The sequence below is a fragment of the Heliangelus exortis genome, chromosome 17 (assembly GCF_036169615.1).
Source record: "Heliangelus exortis chromosome 17, bHelExo1.hap1, whole genome shotgun sequence".
NCBI lineage: Eukaryota > Metazoa > Chordata > Aves > Apodiformes > Trochilidae > Heliangelus > Heliangelus exortis.
Genome location: NC_092438.1, coordinates 12,237,935 through 12,256,163, shown reverse-complemented (window position 1 = coordinate 12,256,163; position 18,229 = coordinate 12,237,935). Strand labels below are relative to the sequence as shown.

The 18,229-nt window shown below is 55.1% G+C and overlaps 2 protein-coding genes across 6 annotated transcripts in view; both read left to right on the top strand.

Annotated features, from left to right (window-relative positions):
* Nucleotides 1-2,046, top strand: part of NTN3 (netrin 3) — a 29,411-nt gene extending 27,365 nt beyond the window's left edge. For all 5 annotated transcript variants that reach the window (XM_071761051.1, XM_071761053.1, XM_071761055.1 and 2 more), the window contains 2 exons: nt 135-209; nt 456-2,046. In XM_071761051.1, coding sequence (XP_071617152.1) covers nt 135-209; nt 456-784 — 404 coding nt within the window. In that variant the 3' untranslated portion in view covers nt 785-2,046. The remainder of the gene's footprint in view (nt 1-134; nt 210-455) is intronic.
* The window catches only part of TBC1D24 (TBC1 domain family member 24), a 371,517-nt gene that overhangs the window by 266,211 nt on the left and 87,077 nt on the right, over nt 1-18,229 (top strand). The gene's annotated exons all lie outside the window — the stretch shown is intronic.

Genomic DNA, 18,229 nt, shown 5'->3' with positions numbered 1-18,229 from the left:
ACACCAGCACCACCCTCTGCCAGGATGAGTCTTGCTGCTTTCCCCTCCACCCTGTTCCCTCTTCTCTTGTGGTGGGTCAGGACCTCACATGCTTCAAAGCCCTCAGTGCTCAACCCTCCTTTCTTCCTCCACAGACTGTGACTCCTACTGCAAGCCAGCCAAGGGGAACTACAAGATTAACATGAAGAAGTACTGCAAGAAGGACTATGGTAAGGATCTCTTCTCTTCCTGGGCCCTGCTGGGCTTTGCCACAGAGGCAGCCAAGGGCTGGCCTTAGGCTGCCCATGAGTGGGGGAGATGCAGAGAGGGGGATGAGGAGCACCCGGGTGGAGAGGGGTCCCCAAGTCAGCCCTCCCAAAGGTGCAGTGGATGAGGCAAGTGGGGCTGCTGGGGATGGGCACTTTACAGCAAGGTAAATCCCACCCATGACCATGCCTCCCCTTCTTTTCCTTCAGTGGTCCAAGTGAACATCCTGGAAATGGAGACAGTGGCCAACTGGGCCAAGTTCACCATCAACATCCTCTCTGTCTACAAGTGCCGCGACGAGCGGGTCAAACGTGGTGACAACTTCTTGTGGATCCACCTGAAAGACCTGTCCTGCAAATGTCCCAAAATCCAAATCAGCAAGAAGTATTTGGTGATGGGGATCAGTGAAAACTCCACCGACCGGCCAGGACTGATGGCCGACAAGAACAGCCTGGTCATCCAGTGGCGGGACGCCTGGACGCGTCGCCTTCGGAAACTGCAGCGACGGGAGAAGAAGGGGAAGTGCGTGAAGCCTTGAAGGGTTTCCACCCACCCTGTCCCACCCCACACTCTGCCCCAGCTGTGCCCAGAGACTCTGTACATATATATAGTGTGAGCGGACTCTTCTGTCTATAGTGTATATTTTGGCGACGGTTCCCCTGTCCGTGGGTGCCCGCGCATGGGTGCGCGCGTGGCTCCCGTTCTCTAAGTGTGGATTAAAAAACGAGGCAGGAATGACAAACCTTTACTGGGGATCAAAAGCCCAGAGAGATCCTGTAGGTGCCTGTTGCTTGAAGGAGCTTGAGGGAGATTGGTGTCCTGCTCCAGCCATGCTGTTTCTAGGCTTTTCTTTTCCCTTTAACAAAGTCTTCTGCTGCCCGGTGTTGATGTCTACATTGACAGCTCTCCCTTCTCCAGCATCCAGGGCCTGCCTCTCCCTCACTTTCTGAAACTGTGCTGCTGTCAGACCTCTCTCTGCCCTTCTTACCCTGTAGGAACAGGAGGTCAGAGTTTTCTGTCCTCCATCCCCATGTGCATATGGGCAGGTTGAGTGGAAACCATCCAACGCCTCAGAGAGGCCCCAAAGCTCCAGCAGGAAGAAGATGTGACCCTTTGCAAGGTTTGATCATCTGGTGCCCCTGGGTTTTGCAAGGTTTGATTCTCTGAGATCCTTTGGGGACCAGCACTGCCAGCTGGGGTAGGACCCAGGCAATGCTGCAGTGTCATGGGGAGGAGTCAAGCCCTAGCAGTGGGTTGGTGGCCCCTACCAGGAAGAGTTGTGGTGTCCACCAGAGAGAAAGGGACAGACTTCCCAACACCCTGACCATTACCTCCCCTAGTGCATAGTGGGGTGGACCTGGAGATACCCGTTTTGTCCTCCCATGTCCAAGGGACAGCCTGCTCTGCCAGCAGGACCTGGGGTGGAGTGGTCAGGCTGACCCCAGCTCCTGTGTATCACCACCCATCCACCCAGGTCCACGTCCCCATATTCTCAGCTGGTACCAACTGACACAATTCCACCTGTTTCTGTTGAGCTGACACCAAGTCACCATCTGTCTTGGTGTGCTCCCATCAGAGCTGGCCTGACTGAGGGCTCTCCTGGGGGGTATTGCTGTGGCCAAGGTTGTAGGAGGAGCTGCAGAAGACAGAGGTGGCAGGAAGAGAGAAGAGCTTTCATTGACCTACCTCTAGTCTTTTCTATCTCCTTCACTGTGTATTAGACTCCAGTTCAAACAGACGTCAGCATCTTCCCATGATGGGATTGTAGTGGTCTTGGCACAATAAATATGAGTAGAAGTACTAGGTGCTCTGACAAGAGATATTTTCCTTTCCCTACAAACCTCACCTCACTTACTGAATGGCTCAGTAAGGTGTTGTAGCCAACACTGCAGTCTTCCAGGGCTTTAGGATCGTGCTTTGTCCTTCTCAGCCCATGGCAGCTTCTGTGGATTCCCCATCATCTCATGGGCACTTCTGGGGTCCAGCATCCCAGGGCTGTGCTGGAGCTGAAGAGTCTCAGGGTTGAGGACAAGGGTGTTTGGGGAGTGAGGATCTAGGCACTGGAGGAAGTCTGTGTGGAGATGCAGGTGCCCTACCCATGGAGCTCAGCTCCTTGGTGAAGTTGCTGGAGATGCTGGAAGGGGCTTGTCAGAGGTGCAGGAGGCCTGAGGGGGATCTTTCAGGACCCCTGGATGCTGGGATGCTTACATAGGGCACAAGCACAGCTGGGGGGAGGAACAAAGGGCATGTGGGACCCAAGGGCTTGGCTGAGCTAGTCCTATGCCACATTCCTGACACAGAACCTCCCTTTGAGGCCTCTCCTGGCCTTGGCTCCTCTTGTTTTATTTTCCATAGGCTGTTGGCCTCTGTCATGGGATGGCCTTTGAAGTACACAGGACACCCACACCTCCTCCTTCTTCTCCCATTCCTTCTGCAGCCACAGGCTCTCTCTGACCCTGAGCACCCATCAGTCCCTGTCCAGGACTCTGTGGCTGTGCCTGTCTGGGAATCCCTTTGGCAGTGCCCATGGCCCCAAAGGGCTCCTTGGTGTCACCCCTGGGGTGCAGTGGCTCAGCAGCCACAGCCCTTGAAAGAGCGAGATGGCAACAACACTGCTCTGCTGGCAGGGGTGCTCATGGCTACAGAAGGCAAAGCCCAAGCAAGTAGAGCCCTCAGGAGAGGAATGAGGTGGCTGTACCCCCCAAAAGTGCCCTACACTGCTGGGGTCTGGGGCTCCAGTGTTCCCTTTGGTACCGGATTTCTCCTCCTTTGAAGCAGGACACCTGAAACTCTTTGAGAGCCACTCTTTGGTGGTTGAAGTTCTCGTTTTACCCTCCCAGCACCCGTTTGTAGTGAAATGAGGCACTGAGGCAACCAGGTGCCACTAATTGCCAGGCAGTGGCCGTGAGCTTGTGTTAAGCCCACCTGTGCCTGATCAGGGCAGGCCCCAACTGCATTGCTCGGGTTTGCCGTACAAGTACCGCGTTAACCGGCTGCCCACTCGAGCCTCCCCTGCCCTGATCAGGCACAGGTGGGGTTAACACAAGCTCATGCCCACTACCTGGCAATTAGTGGCACCTGATTGCCTCAGTGCCTCATTTCGCCCCTTCCCCCTTGGCTCAGCTCTGCTGGCTGGGACTGCTGGTGAGGAGGGATGGCTCCCACACGGGTCCAGTGTCCACGGGTGTCCTTCTGGGGCTGATCAGAGACACAGGGACAGGACCACCACTTACTCCATTGAAGGACAGGAGTTCTCTTTGCCTGGGGGGTGTCCTAAGAACCTGGCCAAAGGACTGGAGCAATCCACTCTACACCTTCACTACAGCTGCTCTCCAGGAGATGTTTCCTTGACTTCCCCTGCTTGTCTCACCTGAAAGCATGAAGCAAGAATTCATCTTTCTCCTCCCTCTGCTGATGGAGCCCAGAAGATTCAGATATCCCTAGGACATGGCCGGGTCACCCTGTGCTGAAGAGGTGACCCACTAGGGTGCCAAGCAGGGTTGTGGAGGCTCCCTGGGGTGTCACAGAGATGCTGCAGCCTGGGACAGGTCTTGGTGCAGTCTGGGGGAGCTGGAAGTCTCTGTGCCACGCTGGCAGCCACAAGTTCCCTCCAGACCCCTCATCCCATGTCAGAAGCTCTCCAGGGAAAAGGCAGGAGAAGGCTGGAGATGTCCCAGCCCATGGGCCAGCTCTGCACAGGCCCTGCCCCTCACCACTGCTGCTCCTCTGCCCCCATTTAACCCAAGGGACACCCCTGGGGACAGGGGGACAGCCCCAGGGGCACCCTGCCCAGTGCCTGCTGCAGGCTTGAGGAGCAGCGGTGTCACCATGGGGGTTTGGCCATGGAGCTGCTTGTATTTAAATCCCCACAAGTGTCCAGGTGCCTTTTTTTTTTTTTTTTTTTTTTTTAAATTTTTTTTCCTGTGTTTGGGGTTTTTTTTGTTTGTTTTTTGTTTGTTTTTTGTGGTTTGGTTTGTTTTTGGGTTTTTTTTTCTGTTTGCTTTATAATTTAAATTTAATGTGTGACAGGACAGGGAAGCTCCAGGACACTGGAGGGGGGACCCCTCAGGAGTCACCCACTGCAGGTTTGGGGGTGGTCTCTGCTCTGGTCCCAGGGGTGCCCTGGGCCTGGCTGCTGGGACGCGTGGGATGTAAGGACCACCCCGAGGGGACCCTTGGGTGGGGACCTGTGGCCTGCAAGGTGGTGGCATCTGTTAAATATGTAAAAAGATAACCCATGTGTAACATGGAGCCTCGTGTAACATATCTGTGTATGTTCAGGGGGGTATTATTATAATTATTATTTTTAATAACATGAATCTTATCAGTAGCACCTGCCTCATTCTGTGTGTTCTTTGCATGTTTCTTGCCTCATCACCCCCAGCTCTGTTGGTCAGGGCTCTGCTGACCCAAAGGGTTTCACAGATTCAGGGTGCTCCATGAGGTGGCCTTCAGCATCCCTGGGTGCACCAGGGACCCAGGGCCCATCGTGGTCACCGGGCTTAGCCCTGTGGCTGCCCACCCACCTGGGGACAACAGGAACCCAAAGAGCTCTTCCACCTCACTAAGACAGGGACCAGATGGCTTTTCCATACTCATTGGTGCCACCAAGGAACTCCCTTCAAGGCACCACCCTCCTCCACCTCCCTGGCAGCTCAAGCAGGTGGAGGAACCCAAACCTGGAGGTTAAATAGCTGGAAAAACTCTTCCCCCTTCCCATCATGACTCTCCAAGAGCTGTAGCTGAAAAAAACAGGAGTACTAAATGCTGACACTTGCTGTTGATTTTATCTAGGTATTGTTTTTATACACCCATTAATGCCTTAGGTTATTATTTCATTGCTGCTCATAACACTAATATTTAATCACAACCACAGTTAAAAGTAAACAGCAATCGAGCTGGATTTCCAGTAGGCTTAACTGCTTCTGAGGATAATTTAAGGAGGAGGAAAAAAAAATGATACTTAGCAATCCAGCATGGAGTTGCCTTCCAGTCCACGCTGATGGGTGCCTGGTGTGAGCCAGCTCTGGCAGGCTGAAGCTGTGCTGGGAGATTTCCTTGTCCATTCACACCCACCCAGCCCTGGCCACCCTCTTTGTCACCGGGGGCAGCTGCCAGAGCCCGTGGGTGACACTGGGGACAGGGGAGCTGGGGATGCTGTGCAGTCCTGGTGGCTTTGCACAGGCACAAACTGCTGCAGCTCGACCTGGTCTGGCCATGAGGAAGGCAGAGGCTTCCCAAACCACCTCTTTGAGTAAAAAAAAGAAGATACCAGTTCAGCAAAAGATCTGAAAAGGCTTTAACCCACTGCACTCCCATTTCCTAGACTGTGGATCTCACCCCCTCTGTGCTGTGCTCGGGGAATCCCTGGGCAAGGGCCAAAACCACCCCACAGGGTTGGCACCACTGTTGTGTGGTTGTCACTTTTTTTTTTTTTTTTTTTTTTTTATAACAGACTTTTTTTCCAGTGTTTAGCTGGGTAAACTTTGGGATTCAAAAGCAGCTAAAAGAGAGGCCAGGTTTATGAGTTCTCCCCTGCTCTGGGACTGAATTTTGCAGCTGGTTGAAATTTTTCTCATTTCGAAATGCCAATGAACTTTTTTTTTTTTTTCACAGAAACACGGAATTTGGCCAAGGAAAGAAGCAAAATGTGAAAATACTGTGGAAAACTCAAGGCTTCTCCTCATTGTCATCCAGCCAGCTCCACTCACAGGAGCTCAGAGCACTGAACCACAGCCTCAGTGGACAGACGGCTGGGTGGGCAGACAGACAGATGCTTACACATTTCCCATCACTATGCTCTTGGCAACCAAAGTCCATATAAATAAAATCAGACCCAAGTCCCACAGGAAAACCCCTCCCTTAGGTGCAGTGCAGTCAAGCAAAGACTATTTTGCTTGGCCAACAGGGCACATCTCAGTGCTGGGCTCTGGAAAGCCACTGCCTGGTAGGGAGCTGCTCAGTAGGGACAAAACCTACTGAGAGAGGCAAGATCTCCTTCCTCAGCTCCTTGCCATGTCCTGGGGTGATCCCCTTGCTCTCTGGTACACTGAGCAACTTGTGTCCACCCAGTGATGCAGATCCACATGGGCCTTACTGGTGTGGAGCTGTGTGAGAGGGGCTCTGGTAGCCCTGCCAGCCTGTCCTTCCCATGCTTTTTTAATTAGTAGCATGGAGTGGTGGTATTTGGTCTCCTGGGGACATTGTGTACTAGGAGATGGTTGCCTGTTGCCATCCTTCAGGTGCTGTGACATGTCCAACCACCCTGCTCAGTGCCATGTGCTCTGTTCTGCCTCTGCCCCACTCCTGGGGACGTGGCTACCTGCCCACCACCCAAGCGTGGCCTCTCACTTGGTGCTTTGCAACCTTCACAAGCCTCGTTCACCTCCCAGATTTTACTTCCTAAGCAAATCTCAGCCTCTGCAATTCTCAGCCCTCCTCCTGCACTCCCAGCCCCAACCAGGGATCTTCCAACCCCCAAGGCTCCTGCCAGAGGGGCCATGGGACCAGGGCACAGCTGTGTCAGGGCAAAAGCAGGGTTTTGCCTGCTCCAGCCTGCTTTCATCTTTGCTAAAAAAGACAAAATCTCAGGGGCATTTATTAAATCACTGTCTCATTCTTTCATTCATTTGTTCATTTATTGCTTCACCCAGTCTATCCATCTCCCTGTTCATCTTTTTTAGGGCTCTCACACCGAGTGTGCAGGATGCTCAGCTCTGGGGCATGGGCAGGCAGGGCTTGGGGTCTGCAGGGCCCAGGGAGCAGCTTTCCACGTAGGGGGAACATGAGGAAACCATTAAGGGATGGGCCCACCCTGTGTTTTCCTAAGGAAGAGCTGAAAACGGGGAAGGTCTGGGGTCAGCAGGGCACCATCTGGAGAACCCTGTTGGCTCCCTCCCGCTGGATTGTTCCCACCTCTGTGGTGCTGGGCAGTGCTTGCAGCTCCAGAGCTGTGGGATGGGTCACTAACCCAACTTCACAGCCATTTGAGGTTCTGGTATGTGGTGACTCTCAAGTGTCCCTCCCCAGTGCCACTGTCCACTCTGTGATTGCTGCAGCCCTGGGCCCCAGACCAGATGAATCATAGAATCACAGACTGGTTTGGACTGGAGTGACCTCTAAAGGTCATCCAGTCCCATCCCCTGCAATGAGCAGGGACATCTCCTACTACACCAGGTTGCTCCAAGCCCCATCCAACCTGTCCTTGAATTCTTCCAGGGATTCTTTCATCTCCCACTTCTCTGGGCAACCTCAGTCAGTATCACACCACCCTCAGTTAAAAATATTTCTTCTTAAGATTTCATCTAAATCTCCTCTTCCAATTTGAACCCATCACCCCTTGTCCTATCCCTACAGGTCCTCCTGAAAGCTTTGTCCCCATATACAATGGGATGGAGCCAGTGCTGCTCAGGTCAGTGTCCCAGGAGCCCTTGGTGTTCCACAGGGTGACAGGGGGGGGTATGTTCATCTATTGGGAAGCTCAGCAGAGCCTGGCAGCCTCTGGCTCATGCCCTGAGCCAAAAATTGACGTGGCTCTTGCCAGCCCACCCATCCAGAGCTTCATATTGTCCCCCTTCCAGCAAAGCCTGGAGCTGGGTCAAGGCAGGGTGGCTGAAGGGGCTGGTGGGGTGTCCCATGCCCAGCAAGGCTGATTCCTCCTGTCTGAGCCACCCCATGGGTGCTGGTCCCCACCTCCATCCCCATCCCCGGTTTGGGTGCTCAGCTCCCGGCCTTCAGGAGCGACCCCTTCCCAGCAACCTGCCAGCTCCCTCGGGGAAATTCCAGCAAAATCAACTCTCAGGGAGCACCTGGTGAAACCACGGAGCCCTCGTCTGCTCCGGCTGCTTTCAGACTTTTCCCTGGCACCCAGCGGGATGGTCATAAATCTCCGCTACCGCCTCCGAGTCGAACATTTCCTCCGAGCCCCATTATTAATTTTCTGAAAGATCCCATAAAACCCCCAGATGGAAAAATACAGAGATATTTGCACATGTGCCGTAAAACACATTGCCCATCTATTTCAAATGGATGTGGCAATATATAAAACACACTCCGGGCATGAGCCAGGTTTCACGGTATTTAAACAAGGCAGCATGATGTAATTGGAATTTACAGTAGAGGAGCAGCTTGAAGCTGGGGCTTGGTTGCCTACCATATATCCTCGATCTCCTGAAGATCTGGCCTGCTTTAGAATGCCAAATGCCTTTTGTACTTGTCACCTATATTTTAAGTGGATGAGCAGCTCCTTTGCATGAAATAGAACAGTTGGAAAAAATCTCTATTTTTTTTCCAACTGAATTTCCCAGCTTCTCCGGAGAGGAAAAATGGGCCCCATCCCCCTGCACCCAGCTCGTGTTCCCAGGATGCAGGTGTCTCAGAGCTTCAGACCTCCCATTCCCTGATGGCTTCTGCCCCTCAGCAGCCCAGTGCCACCACCTCTCCTGAACCAGGGGCTTGTGTTCCCTGGAGTTTTTTGTGAAGTAGATGTGAGGTCTGGGGCAGATGTGGGCAACAAGCTCCCAGTGCTGCCTTCCAGGGCTGGGAAGAGCAGCCCAGGCTCCGGGTGCTGCTGACAGAGTAATGGCCAGGAAATGCTTCAGGCAGAAGTGTCACTGCCAGGCTCCCCCCCCCAAAAAAAAAATAAATTGCCCCAGCAAAATCTGCAAGAAGTGTTCCCACCTCCCTGCTGCCCCTTGGAGCCATTGGAGGGTGATTCCCATTCTCCTACCAAGGGACAAATGTCCTGGAAACCTCCCAGGATCCTGTGGATGAAGGGACTGGGAAAAAAGGAATGGGAAACGATACCAAAGCATAAAGATGAAAATTTTGCTCATCACTGAGTCAGTGGCTTCATCCAAGACAGTCCCAAGGGAAGTCTGTGGACAACCCAGCTGCGTGTGCTCGGGGTCTGTGGGGGCTCTGGGGTGTCTGGGGGCATTCAGGGGGGTCAGGGGAAGAAAGAAAGAGCCCACCCTCAAACCTGAGGCATCAATGAGGTCCCAGGAGACCAAGCCCCTCATGTCTGACAGCTTCAGGCAGGCCTGGTGGACTTGGACTCACTGGCCCTCTCTCCACACTCATCCTAGCATCCAGGGGGTTCAGTTAGGAAATGTTTGAAAAATGAATAAATCCGTTTGTTCCCTTCTGCGAGAAGGTAAAAGCCCTCCAAAAAATGTCAGTTAGAAATAATCCAAGTGATTTGTTTGGAAAATCTTGAAGCTCAGGTCCTCCCAAGGGCCAGGGTAGCCTCTCGGCCTCACTTTTCAGAGCCAGGAACCAAAAGCCAAGGTCCTGGCTCCAGGGCAGGAAGCCTTGAAACTTCCAGAGCCATGGTTTGAGCTGGAGCCCAATGGAGATGCAGTCCACCTGCAGCTGAGCCAGGACTGGGATCCCACTGGGACACCTGGAGCCAGAGCTGAGCCTCCGAGCCCCATCCAGCCTGGCCTTGAGCACTTCCAGGGATGGGGCAACCACAGCTTCTCAGGGCAACCTGGGCCAGGGGCTCAGCACCCTCACAGGGGAGAATTTCTGCCTAAACTCTGACCTAAACCTCCCCTCTTGCAGCTTGGAACTGTTCCAATGCCAGTGACAGTTGGGTCCATGCCAGTGGCAGACCCTGACATGATATCCCACAGGTCATTGTCCTCCACAATTCCAGACTTGATTTTTGCTAAACTGCTTTGCAGAACTGTGTTAGCAACCTTCTGTTTTCTGAAAAGTCCTTGTGGTTTCTCTAGACCTCAAGAGACCTCCTCTCTCATTTTCTGAAGGGATAGTGTAGTAAGATACAGCCACACAGAAGGTTTCCGAGGGTTTCTCATGAGGTTCTAGTGTGTACAGCACAGGGAAAACTCCTCAAAAAAGTTGTGTGTGTGTGTGTGTGCTTCCAGCCCTCAGATCTCTTAAAAACCAAGCTATCAGAAGATGTTGAGCATCAGCTCTTCAAAAAGCCAGGAGCCTTTCCATCACTGCCACGAGGGAAGGCATCTGGATCCACTTCGTATGCTTGAGAGTTTGGCCTTCAGCAGACCAAAGGATCAGCCTCACCCACTGCTGAATTTTTGGCATTCAGGAACTCTGATGAAATGTGTCCTGCAAAGATGATGCCACGGGCAGGTTGGCACCACGTGCTGAGCACCATGATAGACACATTCTGGTGGAGGTGTTTGGTTCCTCAGTACATCTGGGGCCCTTGGCAGGTTTCTGGCATGGGTTGAGTGACGTAGAGCTGCCTTCTGTCCTCCTAACTGCCTCTGAACAGCACGTTGTGAGCTCTCCTTGGCTTGGTGGTCATTCACAGGATGCCATCAGGCTGCTTCTCCAAGCTGACTGAAGTGGTCAACCAAAATTTTGGCTCATTAATTCTAAGGGGAAGGTGAAGGCATCAAGAAGAGCTCTTCTTGCACTACCCCATGGGTCTATTTGTCAGTGCACCTTTACAGGTGTCAGGAGAGAACACAAGCAGATGTTTTAATTTCCAGGACTTTATCTCAGGAGCTTACCAAACCCCACAGGGAAAGGATGAGATTGCCAGAGGCCAGGAGCATCCAAATCCCAGCAAAACAGTTCTAACAAATGGAGGGGGTGGCTCAGGAGGGGAGAGTGTAGATAATGGGATGCAGATGCCATGCTAGGGATTCTCTACCTGATGAGACTGCAGATGGAGCAGCTCCAGGACATCAGAGATACGTGAGGTCTTTGTCTTTATGGCTCACAGTAGACACCAGCACCTCAGGGCCAACCAGCACAGAGCAGATCTTCAGCAGGAGTCAAGAAACACAACAGAGAAACCACATTTGCCTCCACTCTCCTCCTTCTTTCTCTTATCCATCTCTCCAGCCTTCCACCTCTCCCCTCCTCCCACCAAACTTTCTTTTTTCCCAGGTCTCTTGCTGTTTGGCTGCTCCTTCTCCCATTCCCGTCAGGGATGATAAATCACCTCTTCGGATCAGCGTCATCAACATACCAGACTCATCCTTCTTCTGACCCCTTCGGCTTCCAGCCACTTCCAGGAGGTAGGAACTGGACCCAATTACGCTGCAGAGGAGATCACCAGTTGACCCAGTGAAAGAGGAACGGGCCAGCTCCTCCTTTTTTCTCCAGACACAAGTCCTGCCCTCACTGGTCCTGCACCTTCCATGGAGACCACACATCCCTCCACCCATCGTGCTGTGCATCCAGCTGGGGCATCTCACACTGAAGAGATGGCCATGTGCACGTGTCCCTCTCTTTCTCTTGATCTCCTTTACCTTGCACCCCCCTTCCTCTCCCCCCCAGCACACATCTGCTCACACAGTTCCAGAGAATTCGTTTCATCTCACCATCGAGCCGTTTATTTCTTTCCAGAGAGTTAAAAGCCTGTCTCCCTTGATTTAGTGACTCAAGAGTGGCTGGGAGGGAGGGGGAGAAGAAAAGAATGAAAGAAAGAAATAAAATAATGAAAAAAAGGTCTTGGGAACATCTGGAGTTGCTCTTAGGCAAGATGCAATATTCCTGGCCAGATGTTGAGTGACTGGCTTCTACTTGGGAAACGTCAACATGTCAGACGTGGAAATCCCACCCGACACCACCTTTCCTTCCTCTCCTCACCACCTCCTTGCCCCCCTTTGGCTGTGCTGCCCGCAGCCTCCTCCTGGGACAGCACCAGAAGGAAGGGGCTTGTGTCTGGGACCTTGCTGGGTGACACCAGGAGGCACCAATGTAGCCAACCTTGTCGACTGGTTCACCAAGCAGAGGGGTAGCGAGAGGCTGGGTGAGCTCCTGGCAGTGCTGCCTGTGATGGATGAGGCAGAGCCAGACAGCTGAGGAGGCATCTGCAGGAGGCTTCAAAGAGCTGCAGCAGGATGGTGACTGCCTGGATGGTGAAGCCACCAGAGATCTCCAGCAGCAAGGCTTTAAAGCAAGGCAAAGAAAAGACCTTTCTCAGTCCCTGGCAGCTGAGCTGGGAGGCAGGAGGGGCCCAGGCAAACCAGGAGCCCTGAGGACACTGCCCCAGAGAGCAGAGCTCTTGCACAGAGCAGCCACACTGAATCATCAGATTCAAGGGACCATGAGGATTTATACAACTCCAGAGCTGTCCAGACCAGTGGGCAGAGCACCTCAGTGGGAGCTGGCACGGCCAAGGGGGTGACATCCACACCAAGGTGGCCGTGGTCCATGTCCCACCTCCCACTGCAGGAGGTGTCATCCATCCATCCATCACTGGCTGGGTGCCAGCTGCTCTTGAGGGGTGCCCATCACCCCCTGCCCCGTGCTGCCCTTGAAAACCAGCAGGGATGGACATGGGGTTGAGTAGGGTGAAGGTGCTGGATGAGTCAGATCCTCTGTGAGGCCCCCATGGGGCACCCCCACCACACAGCAGTGGGGCAGGGTACCAGGGGGAGGGGAGACAGCACATGGGCACCCTGGGGTGGGGGTGGTGGGGCTGGGGTGGCTGTGGTGGGGCCCTGGGGCCCTGGTAAGGACAAGCAGGCGAGCAGGGGGTGATAAGCCCCCAGGAATGTGGTGGCGGCAGCTGCCAGCCCACGGCTCGCTCAGCCCTTGGATGGGCCAATTAAGTAAATAGAAAATTTGGAGTGCGGGATCAAAGCCCAAGCGCGCGGGCTCTATTTATTTGGAAAAGGTCAGATTATATTGGCAGATGTGTCAAAGGAGAGAGAAGGGGGGGAAAAAAAAAGGAAGAAAAAAACAACAAAACTTTTCTAAAACATTGGCCTTGATTTGAGGTTTCCTGACGGGCGGGACGGGGTGGGTTTTTTTTTCCTTCTTTTCAGGCCACGGGTAGGTAGGAGTGGTGGGCATGTCTGGCAGCCTTGCCTGTGCTCCTGCTCACCTCCCTCTGCTCACATCACCCACCCTAACAGAGGGTCCCCTGCCCCATCATGTCCTCTGCAGTTGGCCTGTCCCATCACCCCCTGCCTGGCCAGGCAGGTGGTCTCCAAGCTGGTTCTGGTGGGCTCTGCTGACCCCTTCCTTTCCCAGTCCCTCAGCAGCTCCAGCAGCTCAGCAACACAAGGTGATGCCACCACACCTGCCAATCCCAGGTCAAAGCCCTCCACATTTTGCTTTTCCCAGCTTGCAGAAGGGCGAGGCCCACCAGCATGGTGCCCAGGCAGGGGCATGAGGTGCCCCAGCATTACTGGGCTCTGCCCCTCCTGCTTGCAGGCTCCCACCCCCGAGGGGCGGAGGGACCCCATGATCACCTCTCATCCATGAGTCTGGGGACATCCCCGGTGCCACCAGCACTACCCAGCAGAGACAGTGAAGCTGGACTGGGTCCCTTGCCCCCTGCTTCAGATCACCACAGTTGCTCAGCCAGATCCCCAGCACTGCAAAGGGGGACAGGAATCACCTCCTTTTGCACCCCAAAACTGTGGGAGGGCCACACAAACCTCAGCATCCTTCATCACCGGGCTTTGCTCCTTTTTCCAGTCGAGGAAAGCAATGGGGGGGAGGGAGGGGGGGGAAAGAGGTCAGAAGGGGGGGTCGGGGGTCGGAATAGGGGGCACGGCCGGGTGGCAGCATCAGCAGCAAGGTGGGAAGGCGGCTGGAGAGACCTGCGATGGGGGAGAGGAATGTGCTCGCCCGGGCAGGAAATTGTTGGGCTCGGCGAGCGCAGGACCCGCCTGCTAAGAAAACAAGCGGAGGCCGAAAGGCAGCGGGGGCGCAGAGCCCAGCGGGGGGGGCAGGAAGGGAGCTCCGGGGGCAGGAATGCTGCTGGCCATGGCCCCACCACGGGCAGGTGTGCCCGACCCACGCCAAGGCTGCAGCTCAGCCGGAGAGCCCCGTTTCCCCCACACACAGGCAGGTGGGGAGCAGAGCAGCAACCCAAAAGGTGCAGGCAGCTCCTCTTCGAGTCTTGTCCTGGCTCTGCCTCAGTTTCCCCCAAGCTTAAAATCACCCTGCACATCACTTCGTGTGCTGGTGAGCCCCATCCCGGGGTTGCAGGGGCAGGCGTGGGGTGGCAGAGGGGCTGAGAGCAGCCAGCAGGGCTTTGCTGGGCAATGCCCTGGACCTCACCCAGAGGCATGAGCAAGGCAGCTTCTGATGTCCCATGTCCATAGTTTTGGAAAAGGAGACCCCTGCATCACCACTGATAACCCTGCCTGGTGCCACGGGGCAGTGGAGTGCAGCCCACAGGGGTGGGAATGAGTCAGGAGCAGAGGGATGGGTGTGATGGTTGGTGTGAGGGGGGTACAGTCCTGGTGGTGGCCAGGGACACCGTGTCCCTCCAGACTGGCTGCCTGGCCCCACTGTGTGGCCACCCCAACTACCTGCCCTCCTGTATCTGCACCAAGCGATGCTCAGGGCAGACCCAGGATGGGCTTGGAGCCATTGGGGACATTTCTGGGTTTTTTTTCTGTTCCCCAGTACATTGTGAAACACCACCTGGATCACGGAACTGTTTGGAAACTCTGCTGGCTTGTAACATAATATCTAGCAGGGGCGTCTACGGCTTTATCTGCAACAGATCAAGTTGGAGCAAAACCTTCTGAGACAGCATCTGGAAGTGGTTTAACCTTCACCAAGTTTTGCATGAAATACCAATTTTCCACCCCTTTCATTTAGTTTATTGAAATTAGGAGGGGAAACTCCCCTCTCCCTCCCACCTTCTACCACTCCCCCCCGCCACCCTCGGGTTTCTTTTAGGGGCAGCTCAGCTTCTCCCAGCTCTTCTGGAAAAGCTGAAGACATCAGGGAGCTGTTTGTCAGGCTGGGGAGCACCTCCCCCCCTGTGCCGGCCAGCGGGGCTGTATCAGAAGTGCCTGAGGTGGAGGCAGAAGCACCAGGTTGCAGGCAGCAGCAGGAGCAGGAAGGTGACGGGAGACCCACGGGGGCAGCACGGAGAGAGGCAGAGCACGGGTGGATGCAGCATCCTGAGGGGTGACTCGGGACACCACGCTGAGTCCTGGGACACATCACACGGGACCTGAGCGGGAGCTTTTCAGAGCAGGTGGTGGCATCACAAGTGCTGCCGATGCTGAAGTTGCAGAGGAGAGATGCTTTAACCAAACCGGGTGTTTTCAGCCCGAGCTCCATCGTGCAGAGCTGCAGACTCATGCTGCAGAGCAGAGAGATGGGGGGGGGGGGCTGCTGGGCAAACCATGGCATGCCCTGGGAAATCCAGCCAAATCCTGTACTCGGCTTCAAACTGCTCAAGCAGCTGCCAGGCTCCATGCTTGCTCCCTGAAGTTTTCCTTTAAAATCTATCAGCTGAGGGCAGGGGACAGAAAGGGACAGCTTTGGGAAGGGCAGTCCCAGCCTGGGCACCAGCCGGGTGCTGGGCGGTCCCGAGGGGCCAGCTCGCACATGTGCCGTGTTTGCAGGCTCCGAGCAGGTGTTTTGGGGATGGACCTGGCATGCGGTGATGTTCAGGACAGATTTGCATGTGTTTGCCCATGCGAGGGGGGCCTCGTGGTGGGACCTTGCCGCTCCTGGCACAGGGCAGTGGCAGTATGTTGTCCCACAGGAGAGCTGGCAGGGGACAGGGAACTGGCTCTCCTCCCACCGTGGGGACAAGGGACAGGGACATGCTGTGGCCCTTGGCCAGGGGAGATGTGCTGGAAAGCCAGGAGCTGCAGTGCTTCAGTGAGAAAACAGGGTATTAAAATAACTTCCATCTTCCAGGTTGGAAACTCATCCCAGACTCTGCCTGGCGGGAGGTGGTGGGGGCAGATGCTCATCCTGCAGCTCCCACGGGCACAGGCTCATGGCACCGTGGGGACAGTCCTTGGAACCTCTTCTCTGGACATTCAAGGAGCATGGGTGTCATGCCTGGAGGTGCACTTCCCCATGAATGTCCCCATCTGGGATTATGGGGCTGCCTGTCCCCATGGGGACTCTGGGCTGGGGGTGGCCAGCACAGCCCAGCTCTGCTGCAGGCCAGGGTGCAGTGTCCAGCCCTGCTTAAGCCCCAGCGCGGGTCTGGGGGCTCTGGGCTGTCCCCAGCGTGGGCCTGGGGGCTCTGGGCTGCCTCCAGCCCAGCCATGCTGCTGGTCCCGTGGGCTGTGGGGCAGGCAGGACCATATGTCCCTGTTACACCACCTGCTGCTGCCAAGGCCCAGCATCACTTCCCCCCACTCCCACTCCTGAGCAGGGGGATGGGGGGAGAGGGGCCCCATGTCAGCATCCTTGAGAGGCAGTGGGGCAGGGAGGGGCTTGAGCTCCACCATGGCCAGGGCTGTGCTTCCACCCTGCCCCAGGACCTGCTACAGCAGAGATGGGGGAATCCTCTGCTGCCCCACGCGTGGGGGTTTATGGGGTCCCCCTCTCCCACATGGCCCCCCTGCCCCCTGCCAGGGCCTTTGCTTTCTGCTGGCACGGGTCCATGTGGAGCCCGGCTGCCAGGCCAGGCTCAGCCAAGAGCTGTACAGCCAGGGCTGGGAAGCTGGAGGCAGAGCTGTCTTCCTCCCAGTCCTTCCCGGGAGGATGGTGCCTTGTCCATATGCTGGCAGAACCGGGCTGGCTGGGAGCAGAGCCAGAGCTGAAAGATGCACTTCTGCTGGGGCTCTGGGCTCGGGGGGCTGTGCTGAAGCCCCTCTGCTGCAGGAAGAATGGGGGAGCTGCTGGGGAGCTTCCCAAACCCAGATGCTGTCCCTACATGTCCTGTAGGAAGAGTAGAAGATGCTGTGTCCTCAGCCTTGCTTTCCCTGGACACTGGAGAAGCCAGTTGGGAAAACATCCTTGAGACACAAATCCCCAAGTCTGGGCTCACCCCTACTGATCCCAAGAATAATTTGATCCTTCCTACTGGAAACTTCTCCTTCTGCTGAAGTTGATTCATTTCGACCGAGACTCCAATTTTAAAACACTCTTTCCAGTTAATAACAACCGAGGAAGAAGAAAGGAAGAGCAAGAGCCAAGCAGTGCAAAACTTGGCCAGGGAGCTGTGATGCTGCATGCAGCTCACACCAGGCTACTTAGGTAGGATGCAACTCTACAGATTAATATTAAGCCCTGCCAAAAAAATCATCCATGGAGGTGCTTTCTAGGCTGGGCCTCTCCCTCAGGACCTGGCAGGCAGAGGAACACCACTGAAGATGACCCGACCACTGCCATGGTGGCCATCAGCCAGGGGCTGCCTGGCACCAGCCATGCCACGAGGTCCCAGTGGTGCTGACCGGTCCCAACCCTTGCTCCTCTGCCACCGCCCTCCAATGCAGACCCATCATCCCCTCCTTGCTCCTGTTCCCAGCTCCATCCCTCTCTCCCCCCTTTCTTGGCCGGGTGTTTGCCAGCACAGGTGTCCACAGTCCCCCCAAGCCCCCTCCTGCTGCTCTTTTTTTTTTTAATTAGCTGATAAAGAAAGCGTCCTTTTGAAGCAGGTAGGGGATTCCTCGCATCCCTGGCATTGCTGGGCTGCCTGGCTGTAACCCTATTCCAGTTAAAAGCTTTCTGCACCCATCCAGGGCCCACCGGGCCTCTGTCTCACCCCACACCTGCAGGAGAGTCCTCCCGGGCTGCCCGCTCGGCCACTCAGGCAATTAACCAACGTGATGATTAACTGAGGCAGCACAGGAGGGATGGGGACTTGGTCCTGCCAGCAGCCACCTCCTCCCCCAGCTCTGGGCAGCCCAGCACCCAGCATTGCCTCCAGAGCAACCCCCGAAGCCAGGGCTGGAGGTGGATGTTGGGGGAACCTGGGGCTCAGCACAAATGTCCTCCTCCCATCATCTCTCTGGTCTTGGTCTCAGAAATGATGTGGGTTGTGATGTTGCAAAGACCAAACCTTGGCTGCTTCCTGTGTTCTTCCTGGCCCTCAGGTAAAGGATTTGTGACTTGGGGAGAGAAAACCAGGTGGTGATGTTTGAAGTCCTTTTCTTGGTAGGATTTCTGCTCACTGGCCTCCAGCAGCCTCAGAAGCTCAGTCAGATGGACAACAAGGTTACAAAGGCCAACGTCTGTCTTCCTGCAGTCCCAGGCACAACCCCATAATGTACATCCTACTGCAGCCTGATGCACTTCAGACTTGCAGTCCAAAGCA